At 49.9% G+C, this 27489-nt stretch overlaps 1 protein-coding gene across 1 annotated transcript in view; it reads right to left on the bottom strand.

Annotated features, from left to right (window-relative positions):
• The window catches only part of KIF9 (kinesin family member 9), a 49653-nt gene that overhangs the window by 9979 nt on the left and 12185 nt on the right, over positions 1-27489 (bottom strand). The window contains exons 6-18 of the mRNA XM_040628240.1: positions 21531-21614; positions 21328-21420; positions 20202-20349; positions 19091-19155; positions 16790-16867; positions 11052-11120; positions 10206-10310; positions 8595-8650; positions 7523-7613; positions 6899-7032; positions 5362-5553; positions 3326-3546; positions 2960-3057 (exon numbers count right to left, since the gene is read on the bottom strand). Of these exons, the coding sequence (XP_040484174.1) occupies positions 2960-3057; positions 3326-3546; positions 5362-5553; positions 6899-7032; positions 7523-7613; positions 8595-8650; positions 10206-10310; positions 11052-11120; positions 16790-16867; positions 19091-19155; positions 20202-20349; positions 21328-21420; positions 21531-21614 (1434 nt within the window). The remainder of the gene's footprint in view (positions 1-2959; positions 3058-3325; positions 3547-5361; positions 5554-6898; positions 7033-7522; positions 7614-8594; positions 8651-10205; positions 10311-11051; positions 11121-16789; positions 16868-19090; positions 19156-20201; positions 20350-21327; positions 21421-21530; positions 21615-27489) is intronic.

Raw genomic sequence — 27489 nt, 5'->3', positions numbered from 1 at the left:
CACGAAGACCGGAGACCAGAGGAAGGGCTGGGGTGTGGGGGCAGGGGTGGGCAAAGCACGAGGAGGGCCAGGCCACCAGGACACGTCTCACCGGAAGGAGCTCAGCTCAGAGGGGGCCACACCGGCAACTTTACAGGACAGGTGGGCAGGGGAGAGGGTAAAGATGGCCCATGCTGCACACTTAACTTTTTTTTTTTAATTAAAGATTATTTATTTATTCGACAGAGATAGAGACAGCCAGCGAGAGAGGAAACACAAGCAGGGGGAGTGGGAGAGGAAGAAGCAGGCTCATAGAGGAAGAGCCTGATGTGGGGCTCGATCCCAGAATGCCGGGATCACGCCCTGAGCTGAAGGCAGACGCCTAACCACTGTGCCACCCAGGCGCCCCTGCACACTTAACTTTGATCTTACACCTCCCTGGCCAAAGATAGTTCAGTAGTCCCTCGGTGAGATGGATGTTTCCCTTTTTTATGAGTTACATACATGAACTGCCACCACTGGCTAGTACCACAAGGCACTCGGGCGACGTTCCTTACTCATAACAGAGCGTGTAAATCTGCGTCATGTCAAGAGGCTGTCAGAGGCTCCAGGAGGAGAGGGGTCAGTTGTGCTATTTGTCACTTACAGTCTCTGCATGAGCTTTTCAGGTCTGTCAGATGAGGGTTGCTGAGTTAAGACAAAATCACACGGTCTGTGGAGCCATTCACTCATCGGGCCACTGCCCACGGGACCTTGAAAGCTCAGCATAGGCATCATGTCAACCGCCCCAGGACTGTAGGGTTTCTACCCCCAGGAACCCTGGAGAGTGAGTCCTCCATGTGACTGAGGTGTGCGGCAGGGGTGCACGAGCCAGTCTCCAGGTGTCCTTCCACTGATATGTACTGGGAAAAATTTAGGGTACATTGTCACCATTTATGGAGAGGCAATTAGGAATCTCGAATTGGTCCCAATTCAAGAAGTCTAGAGGGGGGGGGTACACAGTGGCCCTGCCACCCGGTCTTTCCCCTTCAGTGCAGAGCGGCCTGGTCTGTGTGCTATGGGCAGTCTCCGGTGTGGTCACTGTGACAGACACAAGTCCTCTACAGAGTAAAGTCTTTACAGTGTTCTGTTGACATGGGGAGGGACTGTGAACACTTTGTGTCCCACCGGGGGGTTCTCTGACCGTCACCAAGGGAAAAACTGCAAGTGATTTTCATTTTTCTTTCACAAAACACTAATTAACATGCGAAATTTGCTGACCTTTCTGGGCCAAGAAGTGGCTATCAACCAAAATGAATCATACAGCAAATTTACTTCATCTATTCCCTCAAGATAAAAGCATTTTATTTGATATTTTAACACCAAATGGAAAACAACTGATGTTGGGGAAAGAGCAAAAATGTTTGTTTGGGGGCTCCTGGGAGGCTCAGTCCGTTAACCTCCTGCCTTCAGCTCAGATCATGACCCCAGGGTCCTGGGATCGAGCCCCGCATCGGGCTCCTGCTCAGTGGGGAGCTGCTTCTCCCTCTCCCTCTGCCACTCACTTGTGCTCTCTCTCAAATAAATAGACAAAGTCTTTAAAAAATGTTCTTTATACTCATAGATAAAATTTTAAATGTTTTATTCTATTTTAAGTTTTTTTTTTAAAGATTTTATTTACTTACTTGACAGAGAGACAGCCAGCTAGAGAGGGAACACAAGCAGGGGGAGTGGGAGAGGGAGAAGCAGGCTCCCAGCAGAGGAGCCCGATATGGGACTCGATCCTAGAACGCCAGGATCACGCCCTGAGCCGAAGGCAGATGCTTAACGATGGCGCTACCCAGGCGCCCCTATTCTATTTTAAGTTTTTATTTGAGTAATCTCTACACCCAAGGTGGGGCTTGAACTCACAACCCTGAGATCAAGAGTCACGTGCGCTTCCAACGGAGCCAGCCAGGTACCCCCAGATTTTAACTATTTTAAAATATTGTTTATTTAATCTTCATCTCATTCTTTAAAAATATCTGTTTTCAGGTATATTTGGGCATAAATGATATGTCAGCATAGCATGAATATATATTATTTAAGATATGTAAATATGTAATAAGTTGCATATTCAAAGAAGGTATGGGCAGAAGGGACAAAGAAGTCCTTGGTTCTGTAAGACCCTCCCCCTGGAGGTTCTGGGTGGGGGCATGTCTGGAGCCACCATGACTAGCCCTTCCCCGTACCCAGACCTGTGGAGGCCTATCCCTCTGGAATACTGTATCATGGTTGGTCTGTAGGGTATGAGCAGAGTGGCCTCCAGAATTTGGAGTTGCCCTCTGAGAAGTGAATGAGTGAAGTGCACATCTCACTGCGAGATGGTCCACCTGGCCTACAGAAATAAAACAAATGCTATCTAGAGATGCCCCAACAGGTCGCCGCCTGGGAAGCCCACCTGGAACAGGGCTGTGATTTAGCCAGGGAAAGCCCAGTAACCTCCAGTGTGCCCTGTCAGGAGAAGGACAATGGGACCAGGAATGTGAACAAGAATGTGGCTTCTGAACCTCTGGCCTCAAGAGTTGGGATGGTTACTCATTAAAATGAGTTCAGGACAGGTTCTGAGCCTTGCTCCAGGTCTCCTGAGTTAGAACCAGTAGTCGGGGCCTGGGAGTCTGTGTTCGACCAGCCCTCCCCGATGAGTCCTCTGCACACTCAAGGTGTGAGAGCACCTCAGGGCAAGGGTGAGCACTGTCCGCCACCGGGACAAGGGCACCAGGGTCAGGGTGACCAGGTGAGCACCCTCCCCACACTGAGGTCCCTGCTCACCGAGCCTGAGGACCTCCCACACCACCTGCCTTAGGAGATGAGACTTTGTCAGGCCAGCATGGGTGTCGAGGGTGTGGCATGAGGAATGGTCTCAGTGACAATGACTCCCTAGGCCCTCCCTAGACCCATATTCTCTTTCCCTCCTCGGTTTCTTGTGTCTTAACCAGCACCCCCATGCCAATCAGACTACCCTGGGCAGTGAGGAGACCACACCTGGATGTAGGGCCCTTGTGGGGGTCACCAGCTGCCCATCTCCCTGGGGAAGCCTCTGTAAGGCCTGTTGCTCCGCTGAGAGGAGCACATGTCAGGGAGAAGGCCCAGCACCTAGGTCTGAGACAACAAAATAATGGGAGACCCACAAGCAAAGGCTGACTGACAGGGAAGGAGCCTATGGCTCCTCAGGGCTGATTAGAGCCACATGATGACGCAGGCGTGAAGACCACACCCCCACATGCTCCGCCAGCCCCCTCCCATCTCCATCCTCCAGGGCTCAAGACTGCCCCATTTAGAGCAGGATGGCTCAGCTCCCACAGCCCACAGCCACCTTCCCACCAACATTCACCTTGCTTCTCCCGGAGTGACTTCTGAAAATTCAGCGCCTCCTTGGTCATGTCCATCTCCCGCTTGATGGCATTGATGCGCTGCGTGGTCTCGCTGGCTCTTTTCCTCCGCTCATTCAAGATGGATTTGTTCTCTTTGAAGATGCGGTTGATCTCACTGCCCCGCTCATTCTTAAAGTCCTCGAAGGCCACGGGTTTGGGGGGTGGGGTACTGGGCCTGAAGACAGAAGGGGAGGGGAAAGGAGGCCAGAGCCACCAGGCTCTTCGCCTCTCTTCCCGGGGGACGGGGGGGGGGGGTGTTCCGTGGGCAGGAGGCCAGAACTCTCAGGCACCCTGTGCAGGAACTGCTCCCCCGTCTCTGTCTCTCTGCACACAAGGGCACGTGACCATTGCAGAAAGTGAGGACGGCAAGGAAAAGTAGAAAAAACAGAAAACAAAGCAAAAAACCACTTGCTACCTATTGGCAACCACGCTTTGGTCTATCTCCTTCAGGGATTTCTTTGATACATTTTTTAATGTTTGAGGTCACGCAGTACATGTGATTTTACATCTTATGTTTTTCACAGAGGCCTTCCTTCATGCACTAAGGCACTCTGGGAACTCTGGTTAATGACAGGTAAGGTGAAGTGTTGGCTGCAACTTCTCTGAAATGCATCAAGGGGTGCCTGGGTGGCTCAGTCAGTTGGAATGGCTGGCTCTTGGTTTTGGCTCAGGTTGTAAACTCGGGGTCCTGGGATCGAGCCCCACATTGGGCTTCCTGCTCAGAGGGGAGTCGGCTTCAGGATTCTCTCTCTCTGCCCCTCCCCCTGATCGCTCACCCTCTCCCTCTAAAATCAATGAATGTTAAAAAAAAAAGTTAGGGGCCCCTGGGTGGCTCAGCCGGTTAAGTATCTGCCTTCGGCTCAAGTCATGAGCCCAGGGTCCTGGGATCGAGTCCCGCATCAGGCTCCTTGCTCCTCGGGGAGTCTGCTTCTCCCTCTCCCTCTGCCCCTCCCCCCTGCTTGTGTGTGCTCTCTCTCTCTCTCTCTCAAATAAATAAACAAAATCTTTAAAAAATAAAAAATAATAAAAAATTTTTTAAAGAGTTAAAAAAAAAAGAAATGCATCCAAAAAATAAGAGGGATAGAGAGAAAGATGGATGCGTGATGAAATAAGTAATGTGTTAAATGTAGAATCAAGAGGGTGTTTGCTGTACAGTACTTTCAACTTCTCTGAGTTCTTGACAATGTTCACCTGCTGGGGAAAAAATTCTTCACGTACATCCTTGTACATCCCAAGGACACAGATGATAATTCACTTAGTACCTTTCCCATAATGTCAGCTGCTGAAGGTGTTTCCAAAAATCGTTTTTGGCTTTTTAAATTAATGATGCAATGAACATCTGTTTGCATAAATCACTGCCCACATCTCTAATTATTTCCTCAGGATACATTACTGAACACTCAATTACTGGCTCACCAGGGAGAGGAACTGGGTAGCTAGAGGAAGGGGTCTCATACCTTGAGAATTTGGGGCCTTTTGAACGCATTAGTTACTTTTTAAAATGTAAATGTGATTAGGGAAGCCTGGGTGGCTCAGTCGGTTAAGCATCTGCCTTCAGCTCAGGTCATGATTCCAGGGTCCTGGGATCAAGTCCCGCATCGGGCTCCTTGCTCAGCAGGGACAGTAGGCTTCTCCCTCTGCCTGCCGCTCCCCCTACTTATGTGACTATGCTGTCACTGACAAATAAATCAATAAATCTTAAAAAATAAATAAATAAAATTAAAAAATAAAATAAATGTAAATGTAATTATTTAAATAATTGCTATTTGAAGGGTCCACAATGATTCCACATATAACTGTGTACCTTGGAGGACTCCTGAGACAGGAGCATTTCGCATGTGGATAAGCCATCACGTTCTTCTTTCTGCACTGTGCTCCTCGTCTTTGCCTATTATCCCCTATTTTATTTCTCATCTATCTGCGGGCGCTCTTGACATGCTGCAGATCACACAATTTTGAATGATCTGGAGCACACGCAGGAGGTGGTTACCTGGGTGGGCGTGACTCCTCCTTTGGGGAGTCCGAGGGAAGGGGCTCAGCGCTGGAGGTCTCCAGGTCCCGCAGAGGCAGGTCTTTGACATCCCCCTCCTTGGAGGATGGGGTCAGCTGGGTCTTGGAGGTGGAGACCTCAAAATCCTTGCCACTCACAGGGCTGCTGGCGCCCTCCTTTCTTGCAGAGGAGCTGGAAGGAGAAGGCAGGGAGGCCCCAGGGCTCCGTCATGGTACTTAGGGGAGTGACATTTCCAAACCTCAGACATGGGAAGCCGCATCCCATTCAGTCCTAGCTGGATCAGACACCTAGGCCAAAGGGCAAAGAGTACGACCCTAAGCCATGCAGATGGGGAGGGAGAGGAGAGCACTCTTCTCCCTCTCATCAGACCGAGGAGCCCTCCCTCAGCAGTCTCTGGCAGGAGACACCTGGGAAAACTAGGCAGTCTCCAGGTCTGAAAGCAGCCGGACCTGTGGGGTGGGCCACGGGCTCCCAGGAACATCTGGGCTGCGGAGGTCTTCATCATACAGGCATCCCGAGGAAGGAGTGGAACAGCTCCCACCCAGGGTAGGTCTGTCTACAGACCAAAGGTAAAGCAAGACATGTCTGCCCCGCTGCCCTGACCAGCCCACAACCCGCTCAACCGCCTCCACGAGTGTCCACACCCACTCCCAGGAAAGTAGCTGCCCTCCCTCTCCAAGTCATGGCACCCAGGGTCCTCTTTTTCAGAGAGGCACATCTGAGCAGGCCTGAGCCGTCAGGAGGAGGCCAGGGGCCTCGGCAACCCCTGCTACCCAACTCCTATCCTGCATGGAACAGTTTTCTACAATCGGCCCTGGCCCGTGTCCTCTAACAGATGATATTCACGGCAACACCACATTCGCACTGCGTACCCTCTAGGTACAGGGACTGCAGTCACCCATTTACCTTCCCAACAACTCTCCTGACTTCGAAATTACTATTACGATTCCCAATTTAGGGAGAAGGAAATGGAAGGACAGAGAGGCTGTCATGCCTCACACAAGGTGACCCCTTCAGTGACAGGAGCCTCCTAGAGCCTGTGTTCACGTCCACCGCTACCAGCACCTTCCAGGGAGGGCGTGTCATTAAGGAGCCCTGATACCCTCTCACCTGGCACACAAATCATTCTTGTCCGGAAGGCGAACTGGGGTTTTTAGACAGCTGGGTCACAGAAGGACTCCAGTTAGGGGTGGTTTCTGCACGTAGTCCCGGGGCAGGGGGGTGCTAGCCCGACTTCTCTCTTCTACTCTACTACTCCTCAGTGCTGTGACCTTGGAAGTGACTTCCCCTCTCCGAGTCTCAGTTTCTACATCAGCAAAATGGAGGCATGAACTCCTACCTCCTGGGTGTGGAAAAGAGGTAACCAGCGCAGCCTGGGCCCCACAGATGTTGCTAGTATTGGCAGCAACACGAACGACTGGGACCACCCAGTAGCAAAGACAGTAGCTTGTGTCCTCTTTCACCAGCCGAGGAGGGCCAGGGGCTGAGCAGATAAAGCAACAGGAAGGTTCCTCACCTGAGCTGTTCTTTGAACGTCTTCTTGGACTTGGATTTCTTCCCAGGTTTGGTAGAGAAAGAGGTGACCCCGAGTCCAAAGCCTTGTCCATCAGGCTCACCCACTAGGTGGCCGTCAACGTCCATAAGCCCTGCCTGGAGAGAGGCCAGCCATAGGGCTGAGGGTTAGATTAAGGGTTTTGGCCTGTGGGGGACCCAAGTATACATGTGCTCAGGTGGGTATATTCAGCCCACATGCCAAGGTGGCAGGCCCAGGCTAATAGCCTCAGGCTGTCTCCAACAGCACTATCTCTGACCACCCTACCAATGTCCATGTTCCACAACAACTCCACTTGATGGTCTGGTGTCTCCTGCCACACCCTGAGGATCTTAGGGCCTGTTTCCAACCTAACTCCAGGAATTGATCTTGTTTATGGTCATGTTTATGGTCATGTCTCCAATTTTGGAGATCATTTTGAATACTATACGGTTTACTCATGTGTGGGTCACACTCTTCCTGGTGTTTCCTTTATCTGTTGCAACCCTCGATCTGCTCTCATGCGGAACACCTGCTGCTTCTGGAAAGGCGTGGGAATGGAAAAAAAATCTGATGTGAATGCCATCAACAAGAAGCAACCATGCATACCTTCTGGACTGCAGAAATGGCGGCGAAGTCATTCTTGTCTATGAGGGTGTACTTCCTGCGCAAAGCAGACTCCACTTCCTGTTCCTGTTGGCTTGAAGAAGAGAATGAGAGAACACCTCGCACCTTGGCACCAGGCTGAAACTTTCAGAGCAAGAACCAAGAATGGGAATTAGAAGTCATTTGGGGGGGCGCCTGGGTGGCACAGCGGTTAAGCGTCTGCCTTCGGCTCCGGGCGTGATCCCGGCGTTATGGGATCGAGCCCCACATCAGGCTCCTCCGCTATGAGCCTGCTTCTTCCTCTCCCACTCCCCGTGCCTGTGTTCCCTCTCTCGCTGGCTGTCTCTATCCTGTCGAATAAATAAATAAAATCTTTAAAAAAAAAAAAAAAAGAAGTCATTTGGGTGTGGCCCCTTGTGATGGAGCCACACCCTCTTCATGAACCAGACCAAACAAGCCCATTCCACACCCCAATTCCTCAGTGCACACACCCACTGTCCAGCCCTAAAATCCACAGTGGCCACCCTTGTGCACCAGGCACTTCTGCTCCACGAAAACTTTAACAAGGACTGTAAGCCTGCCTCGGGACCATGCTTTCCCACCTAGGTTCCATCCTTAAAAGGCCCTTGGCAATCACGTGACCCACATCTGCGCCACCACCCAGCACGAGCTGCTCAGCCCACAGGTATGTCTGCACCTAAATAAACTGCAAACGCCTCCTGAGGTGGGGGTGGGGCACAGGGAGTATCCACGATGCCCCGCTCTGGCCACACTCAGGGCTGGCACTCCACAGGACCTCCTGTCTAATTAAGGAACTCAGGAAACACCCACCAGGGACCAGTTCCTCTCTGAGTTGCCCTTGAATGGAGGGTTCTCCTTCCTGCTTCCCCCAGGGGAAGGGGAGGGCTGGAGGATCTGAGAGCTCAGGGGCCTGGGCACACCCCCAGGACTCTGAGCTGGCTTCTCACCCACGAGAGACAAGGCAGTGTGCTCTGAGGTCACACCCTGACCATCGGAAATGAAAATGGCAGCCTGATGTGGGAGTCAGGTGGGTGGGTGGGGGGGGGTCCCTTACCTCAGCACCACCCGGAACTGGTTGAACACCTCCTGGATCTGTCTGAGGTTGATGATCTGGAGGGAAGACAGCAAGGCAGAGGTTGGGCCTCAGGCCGCACAGGACGGAGGGTGTGTCTACAGTTAGTGAAGAAACCAGGACTCCTTGGCTAACTTTTTTTTTTTTTAAGATTTTATTTATTTATTTGACAGAGATAGAGACAGCCAGAGAGAGAGGGAACACAAGCAGGGGGAGTGAGAGGAAGAAGCAGGCTCATAGCGGAGGAGCCCGATGTGGGGCTCGATCCCATAACGCCGGGATCACGCCCTGAGCCGAAGGCAGACGCTTAACCGCTGTGCCACCCAGGTGCCCCTCCTTGGCTAACTTTGATCATGTCTTGAGAATGGAACATCTGAAACCTCCTCAAGAACAGAGAAACAATTGATTCATGGTTTTCAAACTAAGTATTTACTGAGGCTGTAAAAATGACCTTTCCTAGGGCGCCTGGGTGGCACAGTCAGTTAAGTGGCCGACTCTTGGTTTCGGCTCAGGTCGTGATCTCAGGGTCCTGAGATGGACCCTGCATTGGGCTCTGCGCTCAGCGGGGAGTCTGCTTGAGATTCTCTTCCTCCCTCTCCCTCTGCCCCTCCGCGTGCCACGCTTGCGTGCTCACGCTCTCTCTGCAATAAATGAATCTTTAAAAACTACCTTTTCTAAGTGAAGGTATCTATAAAATTAAAATGACTCTAGTTCTTGAATATACTAAGAAAAAAATTTTAATAAAATGTACTGTCTTCAGCTCTCTCCTGTTTCTACAAGGCTCTGTTATGAACTTTCTGTGTGGCACATACACATCTGTGGCCAGTGGAAGGCCACTGGCTTTCCTCTTGGCCCTACAGACCACAAGCATTACCCTTGACGGAGGGTCAGTCAGGACTAAGCCTGCTCCAAGGCCAGAAGAGCCCACCCCTCGATTGTCCCAGGCCTGCTGGTTATAGCTGCCACGGTAACAGGCCCCAGTTGGGGGGGGGGGGGGGTCTGCCATGTAGCTCCCTGATGAGGGGTTTGCTGGCCTGCACTGTAAAAACAGAATGCATCCTTCCCCCTGAGGCCCCTTCCCTGTGTGGCTGCTGTCTCTTCCTCCTTGGCCTACTCCAACACAGGCCCTGGTTGTCTGCCCTGCCAGCCCACATGACCACCATCCTTGAACGGCCTCACTCCGCCTGGCACAGCTGAGCACCTGTTAATTCCACTTTGGTTTCCCTCCTCACTCAACAGGTGTGGCCACCCAAGGACACGAGGTTGAGCATCTTGCTGACGTCACTCAGCAAGGAGACAACCGAGCTGGGATGTGATCCAGAGCAGCCTGGCTCCAGGGACCACACCTGTGCCCACGGTGATGGACCACCCACCATGTGGTCAAGGCGGGTCAAGGCTACTGGCCACTCTGAGGGGCACACCCATCCTTGTAACCCTCAACATGGATGCTGAGGCCTCGGTAGGCTATAGGGTCCAGCAGCACCCACCCCATGCCCACTATACCCACTCGGTGTGAGGTTCCAAGGCCAGCACAGCACACATGGGGGGATGCGCAGGATAGGGAGGGCGTGGTCCCGAGGAGAGGCTCCTTACGTCAATCTCATCCAGCGTCCCCTCCAGGTACCTCCGCACCTGGGAGTTGATCTCAGCGATCTGGATTTCATCCATGGGATCGTAGTTCACGAGGGTGCGGTTGGCCTGGGAGGAGGATGAAGAACACGTCAACAAGCTCCAAACACCTGAGCCCAAAAGGGGCATCAGGGGTCATTCTGAGGACCAAGGTGGGGAGGCTGGACACAGGCCCCGGCCACCTAAGCCAGCTCCATTCCCTTGACCATTGGGTCTTGACCAGGTGCTCGGGTCACAGAGGGACAACTGGGTCTCAAGAGCTGCCTGACATGGGCTTGCCGCTCAAGCAAGGGGGCTCTGCTGGCTGAAACTCAGCAGACTGTGTAGCATGAGGGCCATGGGAGGCGGGTGGCTGCCTCTGCCTTGAGAGGACCCCTGGACCACGAGTAGGCCCAGGCAAGCCACCAGAGATCTTCCTGTTCCCACCCTCTGCCCTCAGGGCCCTCTGCTGCTGCCCCTCCCCCACTGCCCAATCTGCCCCACCTCCCCCGACCTTGACCATCATGCTGTCTGATCCTGCCCTACTTGCCTGGTACCTGGCCCCCTGACTCTCATTCTCCTGTCAACTGTCTGCCTCCGCTCCCTGATATCTGACATCCCTCCCCACATCCTCCTGCTCTTCCAGTATCCCTGCCCACCAGGCATCCCTGTTCCCCAGCCCCTATAACCCCCAAGTCTCCCTGCCTACTTGGCCCTCCTACCCATCTGGTCCCTGTCCACCCAGTCCTCTGCCCACCTGGTACCTTGACCCGAGTCCCTCTAGCAGTCCGGCCAGCCCCTCACCCCAGACCCCTGCCTCTAGTCCCTTACCAGGCTGTCATGGATGGCCAGCTCCTGCTTGAGCAGCGCCAGCTCCTTCTCCAGGTTCTTGACCATTCGCTGCCAGGAAACATAGTTTGGGGTGGGGCAGGGAGGACGGTCAGAGAGGCCACCCTGCCTCTTCCACATCAAGCCCACAATTCCCCAACCTATGCTTGGACCCTATGGCCCCTCCTGGAAACCCATGGCTGTGATGTCAGCATCTGGACAACTCCCTCCCCCGCTGGCGACTTTTCCCCAACTGGGGTGAGTTTAGGGTCTTCGGGGGTCTCAGCAGTCCCCTGGCCTCTGTCTCTTACAGCAGAGGAGAGAGAACAGAGTGAGCACAGGAACCTGCAGGGCAACCTCACACCCCAACTCCCAGGAGCTTCAGATCTCCAGTCTACCAGGGTGACGGCCCTCTCGGTACAGCCCACTGCCTCCAGGATGCTTTCCAAGCACATCCTTCCCGACCACTGCACAAAGACATCACCGTTCCCTGCTGCTAACCATGTACGTCACCTCTAATGTTTTTGTTGCTACAAACGACACTACACAACATTTTTGTCCTTTTACCTTTGTGTCTTTCCAGGTTTCTGTGCCCCATTACTTCTTCCCTGCTGTTCCCCCCCAGCTCATTCCAGTCCCACCAAATTGGCACACTCCCGCCTCTGCCTTGCCTGTCCCCTCTGCCTGGGGACGCTCTTCCCCCAAGTATTGCCCTGGCTCACCCCCGTACCTCCTTCAAGTCTTTGTTCAAAAGCTTCTAAATTAGGCACACTTCAATCACCCCACGGAAAACTGCAATCCCCTCCCCACCTCCACTCTTTTGCAAATCTTGCTCTAATTTTTTTCATAGCACTTATCACCAACATACCCTAGAGCAGTGCTGTCTAATAGAACTTTCTGTAATGACGGAAATGGTCTATATCTGTGCCGTGAGCTACATGTAGCTACTGGACACGTGAAATGTCACTAGTGTGACCAAGAAAGTGAACTTTTGATTTAACTAATTTAAATAGCCCCAAGCAAGTAGCAGTTACTGTACTGGACCGTGGAGCTCTAGAACTTACCTATTTTTTTTAATGTCTAAAAAAAAATCTTTAAAGAGAAATTGTATGCAGGCATACCGCATTTCATTGCACTTTGCCTTACTGAACTGCCCAGATACTGCATTGTTTAGAAACTGAAGGTTTGTAGGCAACCCTATGTCAGGCAAGTCTATTTGGTACCACTTTTCCAACAGCATTTGCTCACCTCATGTCTCTGTACCACATTTTGGTGATTCTCACAATATTTCAAACCCTTTCATTATTATTATATTTGTTATGTGATCTGTGATTAATGATTATGACTCACTGAAAGCTCAGATGATGGTGAGCATTTTTAGCAATAAAGTATTTTTTAACAGTTATTTACTTTTCTTTTCTTTTCTTTTGGCATAGCCTCCCCGCCCAGCATGGAGCCCAACGTGGGTCTTGAACTCATGACCCTGAGATTAAGACCGGAGCTGAAATCAAGAGTTGGATGCTCAACCGACTGGGTCATCCAAGTGTCCCAAAGATGAAGCATTTTTAAAGTATGTACAATTTTTTTTAGACACAATGCTACTACACACTTAATAGACTACAGTATAGTGTAACCATAACTTTTATAGGCACCGGGAAACCACAAAATTCATTTGATTTACTTTATTGTGATAGTCACTGTATTATAGTGGTCTGGAACTGAACCCACAATCTCTCTAGGGGCATATTTGAGGTGTACAACATGATATACATATATACAGTGAAATGATTACTACAGTCAAGTTAATTAACATATCTATCTCCTCACCTAGTGACCGTTTTCCTGTGTGTCTCAAGAGCCTCTGAGATCTACTCTCTTGGCAAATTTCCAGTATACAATACGATATTATTAACTATGGCTGCCATTTTGGTACATTAGATCCCCGGAACTTATCCATTCCATAAATGAGAATTTGTGCCCTTTGACCAACATCTCCCCTTTCCTCAGCCCCTGCCCCCACTCTTCGTAACCATTGCTCTACTCCCTGCTTCTATTAATTTGACCTTCTAAGTTTCACATACAAGTGAGATCATGCAATATTTTTCTTTCTGTATCTGGTTTATTTCACTTGGTGTAATGTCCTCTGGGTCCATCCATGTTGTTGCAAATAGCAAGATCTAGACTCACTTCTTTTTTTCTTTATTGTTTATTTAAGTAATCTCTACACCCAACGTGGGGCTCAAACTCACAACCCCAAGATCCACATGCTCTCCCAACTGAGCCAGTCAGGCACCCCTAGACTCACTTATTTCTTATATTTATTATCTCTCTTTCTCTCCCACCCCCAGCAGACCGTCAGCTCTTTGAGGACAGAGATGTGTCCTCAAAGTTTATTTGTATACTAACACTCCAAGTGCTTCAAAAAGTGTCTGGCACATGGTAAGTGCTCTGTAAAATTTAGGTGAATGAAGAAATGATATATTTTTAGAAACAATTGCTGAGTCATTTTACCGTTGACAGATACTGCCCTAGAGTCTTTCAGATAAGAGGCTCAAGGGATTTTAGGCTGAGAACTTCACTGTGAACAGTTGTCAAAAAATGGCCACTGGAGGGAGCCCCTGACAACTGGATCCTGGGACTGGTGACCAAAGCTGTGACCAGTCTGCAGCAAGGGGTGACAGAACCCTAGCATCCTGGTGGCTCTGTGGCAATTCAGGGCACAAAGCCAGGGACTCAGAGCACATGACCAGGGTCCAAATCCTGGCTCTCCCCTCTGGGAAGCCCCAGGATGGTCCCTTTCAGGTAGTTTTCTTAGGAGGTCAACAGGAGAGGCTTGGTCGCCAACCCCTCCTCTCAGGTAAGGGATCTCTGCTCTGGAAAAGATATCATGCCCTAACTACGGAAAGTCTGGCTGCACTGTTGAGGGCCCCCAGCAGGATGACTGTCCAGTATGGCACGGGGAGCCAGGTTTAAATCTCTGGGCCAGTCAGGTGAAGTGGGGAAATGGGCCACCTGCTCCCAGGGGAACCAGCCTCCACGTCGCATCCCGAGAGCACAGGAGCTGCTTCTCCGAATGCCTGGCAGACTTAGTGGCCTTCGCCTTCCTCCCTGTACTGATTGGAGAAACTGCTCAGAAACACAGGGCTGAAGTAGCAGACCCCACAGAACAGGGCTGACCGGCTCTTTTTTTTGTACCCCAAGTGGAACACAAAACCTGCCAACTCCTTTAAAGATCAGGGACATTTTCTGGATGGAATCAGCACAGGCTCACATAAGTTTCCTGACGATCAGGGGTTTTCAGCATAAACATAATGAGGATAATTCAGAAAGTTCTGCTTAAGTAGCATACCATACTAGGAGCGGCGCTCAGCCCAGGAAGCTCCCCTCGTTGACCCCGCACCCCCACCCCCACCCCCACCCCCACCCCTGGCGGCCTGCAAGTGCTCTCTTCTCTCAGCAGAACAGAACACCAAGTGTCTCTGCTGCCTGTTTATGCCCAAGGCTCGCAACATTTACACCCCCTCACAGAACCACAGACTCACAGAGTGGGAGGGTCACTGGAGTTCACCAGTCCAACCCCTGGTTCATAGGTGAAAACCCCGAGGCTCAGAGAAGACTGGTGGCAGAGGCGGACCAGGAACCCAGTGCCCCACCTTACAGCCAGCCCCACCGCCAAGGAAATTCCACGGAAGCTACCCCGCCTGCCTTGAAAACAGGCATCTATGCTGAAGACGGTGCTAGAAATAATACAGGCAGTCTGGCTATAGTCCAGGCAACGGGGCAACCGAAGTCATTTCTCAGGTCTCTCTCAAGAACTCATGCTCATAAATTCTGATCCTAAAGATGATAAACACGGTCACGTTGGATGACACGGAGACTTGGTTGGCCAGGACCAACAATGCAGATTTCCAAACAAAAATTACATGGAAGGAATGGAAGTGCTTGCTGTCCGGTGCAACGCCTACCCAGCCAGGCTCGTGCGTGGCGATGCGGGGCTGCTGAGCTCAGAGAACACCAGGTGAGAAAATTAACGAAAATAAATAAAACCTCCAAGCTACAGAAAAGCATAGGAAATGATGCCATGAAACCTGGGAAGACCACCCCAAAACCTGACTTTAGGAGCATGCTGCCCTGTTGGCTTCAGTTTTTTCGTTTTTTGTTTTAAGAAACAAAACATGGCAGGTACGTGTGAAGCCCCTGTGAACTTCACTCCAAGTCCATGCCCCCTGACATCCCAGGGGGAACCCCCAGCCTCGCTTCGGTCTTTCCACCCCCATGGTTTTTTTCTTTTACTGCACTCGCATCTATCCATTAACGATACTCAGCTTTGCATGTTTTTAGACTCGGGGGAAATGACAGAGGCTAGCATTTGGCCCGCTGCAATCCCATGTGAGGTTTTCTACGCTAGCAGCTCGAGCCCCGGCTCCCTCCCTCCGTCCCTCAGCTACTCTCCTATTAATTAGGGGCTACTGATCACGGCCCCAACGTCTCACTACACAATGAGCAGTGCGAGCTCCGTCCGTACATATGCGAAGAAGGCCTCTAGACTGTCCACCCAGAAAGGGACACTGCTTAAGGGGTTTCTCCCCGTTATCTTATTCTTCACAACATCTCTTTGGGAGTGGATTCTGCTCCTTCTCCAGTTTACAATCAAAGACACTGAGGCTTAGAATGGGTTAGCATCTCGCTGAGGCTAGAGAGCTGATGGAAGGAGAGCAGGTGGCCGCACCAGGACAGCCCAATGGGGCGGCCAGTGGTTCTCAAGCATGGCCCCAGAACGGCAGCAGCAGCAGCAGCAGCAGGGAACTTACTAGAAATGTGAATCCTTAAGCCTCACCCCTCCACCAGTGGAATCAGGAACTCAGCGAATGGGTCCAGTGACCTGCTGTTCCAGAAGCCCGCCTGGGGTTCGGATACCGGCGCGTGTTTGAGAGCCATGGCTCGAACCCACTCCCCTCCTCAGCCTCTAAGCCATGGGTTAGCTCCACAGAGCCGCAGGGATTTCGAATCTGGAAGGTTTAATTAACTTCTTTGTCATGAGCCTAGGGCATGCATATGCCCGTCTCTGGTAACCATGATTCTACAAGCATCCTAAAGGAAAGCCAAATTATTGGTAAATGAGTTTTGCTTTTGCGAGATGTTGCCAAAATGCTCTCCCAAGCAGCTGTGTGGAGGACACTCTGGCTAGAAACAGACACGCGCTCCTGTCTCTGCGGATGCTCACCATCGTTCTCCATCGTCAGAACAATTCTAGCTCTGGCTAGTCTGAGGGTGGAATTCCACTGAGCTTTCGACCTGCTTTTCCCTGGTTAGTGCTGATGCTGAGCATGCCTTCTGGTTGGTCAGCTGTGCTTGCTTAGAGGGATCATACAGGCTGGGAGGAAAGAGGTTTCTTGTGACATAACCAAATGAGTCTGAGAGTTGGTCCGCACTTACTTAACTCTGAAACAGTTTGCTCTAGGGAACTCTCATATAGAAGCCCCGGGTAGTCAGAGGCCCTGAAGCCTCGCACACGAACTGGGTGGTAACCTGATCTAGCCCTTTCACCTGTGTGCTGGCCCCCCAGGGAGTCTCCAGGGACTCTGATGACTCTGGCCTGTCCCAGAGTGTACAAGGACTGACCCAGGATGGCATGCGTATCTTTAGTTGAGGTAGGAAGGGAAGCCAGGCTTGTGTGACCCAGGCAGCAAACCCACACACCTTCTCCACAGTGAGACACCTGCCCACAAGCCCCTTAGTACCTCAGCATCGTACTTTTCGTTGATGGCAGGCTCCGTGGTGACCAGCTTCATCCTGCTGGCGAACCGCAGTGAAGACAGCTGAAAAACAGATCAGACAGATCTCTATGTCTTTGGCCAATTGCTTGTGGGTAGAGATATTTACAAAGCAGATTAAAGGAGCCCACCAGGGAAGATGAATCCCTGCATATAGATATACTCCAAAGTGAAGTGTGGGGTCTCCTTCTTGGGGGTTCCACCCGAGTCCCTCCAGAGGGGCGGCTAGGCAGGGGTAATTACGTCTGGAGGCCCATGAGGCAGCCGCGTAAGTAGGCACTTGAGAAACAGCCCCAAGGCTCCATTACAGTCATGTTACATGAGAGGTGGAGGGCTGCTCCCTGGCAGTGGGGAACAGCCAGTGGTAGCACAAGGCGGCCCTGAGATCCCAGCCTCACACCATGCCGTGCGGACTCACAGCCCTGAAACAGAAGCAGACTTGGGGGGGGAGTCACCCAGGAGTGACCCAGAAGAAGGCCTGAAAGGGCTCTTCCTCCAAGCAGTCTGGTCTAGTGGTTAAGAACTCTACCGCTGACCAACTGTGCAGCCTCAGACAGGTTTTGGAACTTCTCTGTAAAGTTGGGGAGAGCTGCCTCGCAGAGTCTGGGAGGCTCAGTGAAGCAGTATGCAACATGTTCTCTACAGAACTGGCCCACAGCGAGCCCTCAGGAGGAGGCCCCTGTCACTGCAGCCGGAGCCGTCTCTGTGTGGGCTGGAATCAGGCTCTCCTGCTCCAAGCACAGCAGCAAGTGTGGCCAGGACTCCCTCGCTGTATCTACTCCCACACGTATTACAAGCAGTGTCACTGAATACAGCAACATGATCCTTGCCAGGAACCATGTAAAAGTTTTCAAGCATTTGAAAAAGAGAATCATTAGCTTCCACACCCCAATATGCCCTTGTCCCAAACCCCTGAGGCCCCTCCAAGAGCAACTCTGGACTGTGGGCTCCGCCCTGGGTCACAAAGCTCTGGGGATGACAGGTACCAGGAGAGCTGCTGCCTGCACGGTGACTGTCTCAGGGGTGGGGATAAGGAGAGGGGGGCCTTCCGCTGTCTTGGAGGGCATTTCTCAACAAGGCAGGCAGGAGGCCCAATTTTCACATGGCTCCTCTAGGGGTTCACCCGTGCTTTGTCATGCTATGAGACCGGGAGCCTTCCTCTGGGGATGCTGCCCGCACGTCAGCAGGAGCTCCCTCCCGGGATCCCAAGTCCCAGGGCACCTTCTCTGGATACAGGGCTGGTCCCTAATGCAAGAACCTGGGAGGCCCTGCAGTGTGCCTGGAAAGGACCCGTTTCTCCTAAGTGGATTCTCCAGATGACCGAAGCTTGCCCTAAACATCCACACTTGACAAAACAAAATATCTATGGAGAGCTTTCCAAATCTGCGTTATTTATGATGAGTGGCCCTTCAGAGGAAGAAGGGAGCCCCCGCTGGGGTGCCCAGCTGTGTGATCTCACCTGTGTCACCGCCCCAGCCATCAGGGCCCATGTGGGCCACCATGTAACCTCTGCCATTTTTCCTCCCCTTCTGCTTCCTGAGCCCTCCCAGCAGCGGCCAGATGTTCCTGGGATGGCCCACACCTTCGGGCCCACAGTCCCCTCTGCCAGGAGCATCTCTGCTTTCTGTACCACACATCCTTTAACCCCAGCCGGCTCGGTGCCCACCTTCCGCACTCCAGTTTCAGGAAAAGTCCCTCTTCCTCTGAAGGGCACCTTCATCTGGGCCTCTCACGTTCCTGAGGGCCATGGCAAGGAACTCCGAGGTCTAATGCCACAGGTAACTCACCTCTACCAAGCTTCTCCTCCCAGAACCCCCCACCACCCTACACACAGCACATGCCTAACACCTGTCAGCTCACACCGGCCTTATAACCACAGCCAGCACCTGTGGTGCTTCTAAGATTTTTAAATGTGTAATTATGAAGAACAAGAAATCAGCTGTCCTAGATCCCAATTCACAGGAGCAGCACCCCGGGCAGCATGGTGGTCCTTGCCCCCTGCGAAACGCTCCTCACGCAGGCCCCCACGCTGTGCCTGCTTCCTGCCTTGTCTCTTCCTCAGGACAGCCTCTGCCCCTAGGTACTTGGTATGTGAATCCTGCCTGGGCCTCCCGCAGCAATTTTGGCTGATTCATCCCCTGGATCCCTTCCCTCTTGACAACGTCTATGGCTAAGTATGCCAGCTTAACCAGCCCAGAGCCAGCCTTACCCAGCCCTGGAACCCATGAGGAGGATTCCAACTAGGCCGCGTGGGCTGTCTTTACGTACCGTCTCTTCTAACTGGGCGGCTTCTCCATAGATGTTCGTCAAGAGGACCATATTGCAATTTCCCCCTGCAGAAACCAGGACACAGAAGGGCCATGAACCATGTGGGTTTTCTGCCAAGAGATTCCTTTAAGGCTGGTGGGGGTCTCTTATGGATTGAGTGTTTGTGTCCTGTCAAAATTCCTATGTTGAAGTCCTACCCCCAGTGTGATCGCATCTGCAGATGGGGCTTGCGGGAGGTAATGAGGTTTACATGAGGTCCTGAGGGTAGAGCCCCCATAATGGGATCAGTGCCCCCTATAAGAGAGAGAGACCAGAACTCTGTCTCTCTTTCTGGTCCATCTCTTCTTTTTCTCTGCCATGTGAAGGCACGGCAAGAAAGCAGCCGTCTACAAGCCAGAAAGTCCTCACCAGGAACCATCCATGCCGAACCTTATCTGGGACTTCCAGTCTCCAGAGCCGTAAGAGATCAACGTTTGTTGTGTAAGCCCCCCAGTCTGCGCTGTTTTGTTATGGCCACCCGAGCTGACTCAGACAGGGTCACAGGGGACACATCCAAGCATGTATGAGGCTGGAGGAGGGAAGGGAAGGGGAGCGGGGGGAAGAGCAGAGGAAACATAGCATGGGGAGGGAGGGACAGGGGAGAGGGCTGTGGGCCAAGGCTTTGCTCCTGGTTGCACTCCATGAATAATCAGACACCCGTGACTGTGCCATCAGGTCCAACACGAAAGCCTGGGGACACAAGGATGAAAAGACACAGCCCCTGCTCCTCTGTCACGGAGGCCGTAGGGGAAGAGAAGGTGGCATGGGAGACGCCCACCACAGACTTGAAGGCCCTGAAGGATTCTGCCAGGTTTAGGGATGAGGGGAAATAAGAAGGTATTCCCAGCAGAGGCAAAAGCCTCAGCAAAGGTGCTGAGGAACAGCACTGCACACCGTGGGTGACAGAAGAGGGTACCACGCATGCTTCTGCCTGTTCAGCTGTGTCTGTGTCAGGGGTCACCGTGAAAAGGCCCCAGGGAAGTGCAGGCCAGCAGCAGGGAGCAAATCCATGATCACCAGCAGTAGCTAGGCCAGCCTGTCCCTCCTCCCGGGGTACCAACCGCACCCTCACCTAACGAGTCCTTCAGGGCGTGGGTGAGCTTGCACTGCCGGAAGGGGATGTGGTCCCGCTTCTGGTCCCCCAGGGCAATGATGGCCTGCTCCAGGAACGACAGCGACTTGTTGATGTAGGTGGCTTCCTTCAGCACGCGGCCCTCAGACTACAAACCAAAGGTCAAGTCCACTTCGCGCCAGATGGGGAGGCTGCCCACGGAGAACGCTGCAGGTGGGTGGCCAGGCCAGAGCCTCCCTCCCAGAGCCAGCTCTTCTCTCGTGGGATTGTACCCCATCTCGGGCTAACGCTCATACTCCCAGGAATGCTCATGCAAATCTTCATGGGAGCGTATGCGTGATATGAATACTTACGTGAACACTCATAGGAATGCTCAGGAGTCACACCGGTATGAATACGCACAGAAATATTTGTGCAGATACTTGAGCAAATCATCCGGAGGCTACCATACATGCAAAAGCACTTACACAAATGCACGTAGGAGGGGCGCCGGGGTGGCTCGGTCAGTTTAAGTGTTGGACTCTTGATATCGGCTCAGGTCATGATCTCAGCATCTTGATATCAAGCCCTGTGTCGGCTTCTATGCTCAGCATGGAGTTTGCTTGTCCCTCTCCCTCTGTTCCTCCCCCCTGCGCACACGATCTCTCTCTCTCCCCCTATCTCTAAAATAAATAAATCTTTTTTAAAAAATGCACATAGGAATGCTCCCTGCATACTCCTGTCAATACTTATGCTACTACTCACACTCCTATGAACATCTGAGATGAAACACTCACCGAAAGACTCGTGTGAACACTCACCCTCCTACACAGAGAAAAGCTAATACCAGCACAGAGCATCTACGGAGCCCTTACTGAGGGCCCGGCGCCTTGCTAAGAATTTAGGGGCCATCATCTCATTCCATGTTTACAACAATCCCATTAGGTAGAACAGCCACTACATGGCTGCTGTCTCACCTCTACTAATTCTGTCCCCCCAGCTCCACGAGGTCAAGCCCGCGTGCTCTACTGTGCCTAGCTGAGGACTGGGCTCACAAATGCCCCAGGAGCGACGGCCCATGCGCACGGGCGCTACGCCAGAAACAGGTTGTGGCTTGTTGAGAAGGGGCTTCCTGCTACCCACTTACCCCAGACTTCCCCAGCCTTTCCGAGCCCGCTAGATCCACCAAGTTAATTTTGGAAGTGATGTACTTTTCGTCTGATAAAGTCCGTGAATGGGCCTACGAAACATCCAAACAAAGGTTAGACGTTACAGGGAGAAGCTTCAGACACAGCAGGCTCTATGGGACTCGGCCACCCCTTCTGGGCTATTCTAGGAGCTCGCGCTCACCTCCACGTAGATGGTGAAAATGCAGTGTGACCTGGATGAGTTTTTGTTCATCGTGTGGGAGGCTATAATCCTGTTGGTCTCTCCCTGAAGAGGAGGGGGAACATAAACAACGTTTTGAAAAATTAAAATAATAAGGCGTTCGGGTCATTTTTCAACTATACCGACAGCACAAGTGATTTCGTGTCACTGCAATCAAACCTTCCAGAGAAATCTCATTTATAAACTAGCAGAATGGGAGACCGACTGGAGTCCAGCCCTAGACCTTCACCCTCTGCTAGGGATGTGTGAATTTGTAGAGCTTTCTGAAAAGCAAAGTAGCAATAAGAATTAAGAGTCTTAGAGGGATGCCTGGGTGGCTTAGTCAGTTAAGCATCTGCCTTCGACTCGGGTTATGATCCCAGGGCCCACATGGGGCTCCCTGCTCGGCGAGGAGTCTGCTTCTCCCACACCCTCTGCCCCTCCCCCCTGCTTGTGCCTTCTCTCTCTTTCTATAATAAATAAAATCTTTTAAAAAAATTAAGAGTCTTAGAAATGTTCACGAATACTGACTCACAATCAACCTACGTATTCAGTGATGAGGAAACGGTCCGTCTGCACAATGGAATGTCCTACAGCCAGGAAAATGTTGACAAATATTTTTTAATCATAGAGAAATGCGGAATCCAAAATCATAGCAAACTAACTTCAGCGGCACATTAAAAGGCTCATCTACCATGACGATGTGGGACTCATCCCTGGCACGCAAAGACGGTTCACCACACGCAAAGCCATCGAGGTGGTGTGCCACAGTAACCGAATGAAGGGTAAAATCATGCGACGGGACAGCCTAAAGAATGCAAAAGCACTCATACAAGAAAGAATACACGATGCTTTCCAATAAGATGTTCGGAACGGTCACTTCTAGGTTGGGGTTTCAAGGTCATTTCTTTATTTTTTTCATTTTTTTAAAAGATTTTATTTTTAAGTCATCTGCACACCCAACGTGGGGCTCGATCTCACAACCCCGAGATCAACAGCTGCATGCTCCACCAACTGAGCCAGGCAGGTGTCCCCACGTGTTCTGTTTATATAGGTTTGTGTTTTCGTATTTTCACAGTGAACATGTTACTACTTTTTTTTAAAAAAGATTTTATTTATTTGAGAGATGAGAGAGCACGCACGTGCACATGTGTACGTGGAGCTGGGGGGGGGGTGGCAGAGGGAGAAGCAGACTCTGCATTGAGCCGAGAGCCCGACGTGGGGCTTGATTCCAGCGCCCTGGGATCATGACCCGAGTCAAAGGCAGACGCTTACCTGACTGCGCCACCCAGGTACCCTAGTGAACATGTTATTATGAAAAATTTAAATTTGAAATTAAAAAAATTTTTTTAATTATGAAAAATGAATAATTCGTATTTTTAAACAGATAGCAGGCCCTTGCTTCTAATTCACAGGATTGGGCCCAATGACCGGAATACACTCAAAGATGTGGTGGAAAAAGCTGTTCTTAGGAGAAAAAGGTCCTTGTGGGAGGGACTCCAGTCCCCTTAAAGGCCCCAGAGAAATGCTCTGAACAAGTCCCAAAGCAGTGATGACAGGGCCCCCTGGGGAGAGGAGGGGAAGCCCTGAGCTGTGGAGCAGACCTGGCTGACCCCCTGGCTGACGCCTGTGTCCATGTCTCTACAGCTTCTCACTGTCACCTGAGGTAGGACTTGCATCGTGGCTCGACAGCTGTCCAGCCTTACCCAGTTCCCTTCTTGCTTCCTTGACACAGGAACTTCCCCTCATAAGACCTTCACGCATTTCATCCCATCTTGGCATCTGCTTCTCAGAGAACCCATACTAACATACTTTGAAAAGACTGTTGAATAGACTGACAGTTGACTTCTCACTACTAACGATGGAAACCATAACTTTGCAATGATGTCTTTGATATGGTAGAAGCGAGCAAAGGCCAAAATAGAATTTGACGCACAGCAAAAATATCTTTCGAGACTGAGGATAAAATAAGGACATTTCAAAACACAAGAAACTCTTTGTCACCAGCACGCTCACTGTAAAGGATGTAGAACAGAGAGAAGGAGAACATTCTCCAGTGGAGCGCTATGGGGAAAAGAGAGGAAAAGCAATGAAAGGGGTAAATATGAGGGTAAACGTAAAAGAATGCAGACTACATAAAACGTTAATAATGATGCCCCCTGCAGAGTCAAAAAACAAAAATGTAAAAGACAAGGCGACAATCCTAAGGTTCTTACAGAATCCAGAAGGAAGGAAAGGTTTCCGAACTTTAGATTTTGCAGGTTTTATTTTAAAATAATTATAACACAAATCAAATGGTAAAGTTACAGTAAAACATAATATTACGATAAAATGACATTTTATTTTGATCCACAGGAAGTTTCAAAGCAATGTATAGGCAGGTCCTCTGTACCCTTCACTCACCCTCTCCCTGTGATAATATCTTGCAAAACCACAGCACAATATCAAAGCCAAGAAGCTGATACTGGTATAATCCACAGAGCTTACGCAGACTTCACTAGGCAGGTATGCTCATTTGGGTGTCTATGTATGTGTGTGTATTAGCTAAATGTGCAAGTTGTTATTTCTAGGATAAACCGAGAGAGCGAGAGAATATAAATACGAATGAACATATAACTTCTAAGTTAGTAGAGGGGGAAATAAGAACAATGAAAAATTAAATATCCAATTAAAAAGAGGGCAGCAGGGCCCGGGTGGCTCAGTCAGTTAAGCGTTTGCCTTTGGCTCAGGTCATGATCCCAGGGTTCTGGGATCAAGCCCCATGTGGGGCTCCCTGCTCAGTGGGGTGTCTGCTTCTCTCTCTCCCTCTGCCCCTCCCCCTCTGCGCATGCTCTCTGTCTCAAATAAATAAAATCTTTACATAAATAAATAAATTTTTAAAAAGAGGGCAAAACAGGTAAGAAAAATACATGTAGAACAAATGGAGCAAAGAGAAAGCACACAATAACACGACAGGTGTATAACCAACTATATGAGTAATTTACATTGAGTGCAAGTGGAATGAAATGCTTCAATTAAAAGACAAAGACTGTCAGACCACCAAGACTGAGTTATGATGAAATAGAAAGCATGAATAGACCAACTACTAGTAAGGAGATCGAATCAGTAATCAAAAACCTCCCAAGAAGTAAAAGTCCAGGATCAGATGACTTCACTGGTGAATTCTACCCCTGGATTTTTTTTTTTTAAAGCTTTTATTTATTTACTTGAGAGAGAGAAAGTGAAAGAAAGAAAGAGAGCACATAAGTGTTTGGGAGGAGCAGAGAGGGCGGGGGGAAGCAGACTCCCCGCTGAGCAGGGAGCCTGATGCCGGGCTCAATCCCAGGACTCTGGGATCGTGACCCAAGCCGAAGGCAGACGTTTTTTTGTTTTGCTTTCTTTTTTTAAAGATTTTATTTAGTTGACAGAGAGAGAGACAGCGAAAGAGGGAACACAAGCAGGGGGAGTGGGAGAGGGAGAAGCAGGCTCCCGCTGAGCAGGGAGCCCGATGCAGGGCTCGATCCCAGGACCCTGGGACCATGACCTGAGCTGAAGGCAGACGCTTAATGACTGAGCCACCCAGGCGCCCCTCTACCCCTGGATTTTTAAAACAAAATCCTTTTATATGCTCTTTATATGAAAAGCCAAAACAAAGAGTTCACATACAATTCAATTAACCTAAAATTAAGAATTTTTGTTCATCAAATAACACATAAAGAGAGAAGAAAAAAAGAAGCCACAGAAAATATAAGATATTTGCAATACGTATAGTTGAAAAAGAATTAGTTTTCAGAGTATATACAAAATTCATGCAGATAAGTAAGAGAAAAAGGACATCTGTAAAAAAAAAAAAAAAAAAAAAAAAAAAAAAAAAAAAAAAAAAAAAAAAAAAAAAAAAACAACCCAAAATAGGAAAAAGGAAATTCAAATGGTCAATAAGCACATGAAAAGATCCTTAGTTTCATTAGTAATGAAAGATGAAAACAGAAGACCACAGTGGGAAACACCACATACCAGCCAGATTGGTCAAAATTTTAAGGTCAGAATACTTGGGATTCTGATAACCTGCTGTGCAAGTGTACCATTATGGAAAAGAGCTGGCATTGCCTAAGAAAACTTAAGACACACATACTCAATGACCCATAATCGCAGTCCAAAAATTCATGCTACGTGCACCAACAGATATACAAGAACGTTCCCAGTGGCATTGTTTGAAATATCCCCCGAATTAGGAAAACCCAAATGTCCATCAGAAGAGTGGATAACTAACTTGTAGTATATTCAGTCAATGTAATACAATGATAATGACAATGAAAAATATACAGCAAGAATGCATATGAATTTCACATAAAAAGTAGATAAAAGGGAAAAGTAATCAGACAGAATTCATCCTACATGATTCCTTTTATATAAAAAATTTCCAAAAAATTAAAGTATGCTGTTGGAGGAAACATGGGTGGTGTGCTAGAGGTGATAAAGGTATAAAGAAGACGAATGAGGGGTGCCTGGGTGGCTCAGTTGGTTAAGTGTCTGCCTTCGGCTCAGGTCCCACATCAGGCTCCTTGCTCAGCAGAGAGCCTGCTTCTCCCTCCGTTTGCCACTCCCCCTGCCTGTGTGCTCTCTCTCTCTCTCTCTCTGACAAATAAATAAAATCTTAAAAAAAAAAAAAGAGAGACCAATGAAATGGTCACAAGTCAGGAGAGTGGTTACGACTAACGGTATGAATAAATACTTATTCATGATAAAAACTCTTCCCAACCTTGGACCTTCTTTAACCTGAAGACACCAAAAACCTACAGCAAACATTGTTAGTCATGGTGAAATGTTAGGAGCAGCAAGAAGACAAGCATGCCCTCACTGCTGCCTCCTGAGACACTCTCTTCCCCGTAGATGCAAGGGCTCCAGGTGTAAATCACCCCTGACTACACCTCTGTGACTTTTTTAAAAAGTTTTATTGACACATAATTTAAATAGCATAACATTCTCTGTTTTAAGTATATGATTCAGTGATTTTTTTTTTAGCAAATTTACAGAGTTGTGCAACCATCACCACGATCCTGTTTTAGAAATGTTGTGTAACTCCAAAAAGTTCGCTGGGCCCATCTGCAACCATTTCCCACTCCTTCCCCTGGGGGACCGCTAATGTGCTATCTCTAAAGATGTGTCTATTGGGACATTTCAAACGAATGGAATCATTCATACAGTGTGGATCTTTTGTGTTTCTTTTATTGAGCATTTTTTTAAAAGACTTTATTTATTTATTTGACAGAGAGAGAGGCGGCGAGAGAGAGGGAACAGAAGCGGAGCAGGGAGCCCGATGCAGGGCTTGATCCCAGGACCCTGGGATCACGCCCTGAGCCAAAGGCAGACGCTTAACGACTGAGCCACCCAGGCGCCCCATACTGAGCGTTTTTTTGAGATTTGTCCACATTGTAGCATATATCAGTACTCCATTTCTTTTTATTGCTGAATAGTTTTCCATCATACGGATGTACCACATTTTGTTTATCCATTCACCAGTGATGAATATTTTGGTTATTTCCAGTCTTTGGGTATTATGAATAATGCTGTTATAATATTTGCCTACAAGTCTGTTTGAACACATGCTTTTACTTCTCTTGGGAAAATACCTAGGAATAGAATTGCTAGGTCTATGATAAAATCAATGTTTAAATTTTTAGGAAACTCCCAAAATGGTTGCACCATTATACATTTCAGCAACAATGTATAAGAGTTCCAACCTAGGGGCGCCTGGGTGGCTCAGTCGGTTAAGTGTCTGCCTTCAGTTCAGGTCATGATCTCAGAGTCCTGGGATCGAGCCCCTGCACCCAGCTCCCTGCTCAGTGGGGGAGTCTGCTTCTCCCTCTCCCTCTGCCCCTCCCCCCCATACTCACTACCTCTCAAATAAATAAAATCTTTAAAGAAAAAAAAAAGAGTTCCAACCTATATGACTTTTAAAAGA

The sequence above is a fragment of the Ursus maritimus genome, unplaced genomic scaffold, assembly GCF_017311325.1.
Source record: "Ursus maritimus isolate PB19 unplaced genomic scaffold, ASM1731132v1 scaffold_14, whole genome shotgun sequence".
In the NCBI taxonomy this organism is placed as follows: Eukaryota; Metazoa; Chordata; class Mammalia; order Carnivora; family Ursidae; genus Ursus; species Ursus maritimus.
This window is presented reverse-complemented; position numbering and strand designations above follow the sequence as displayed.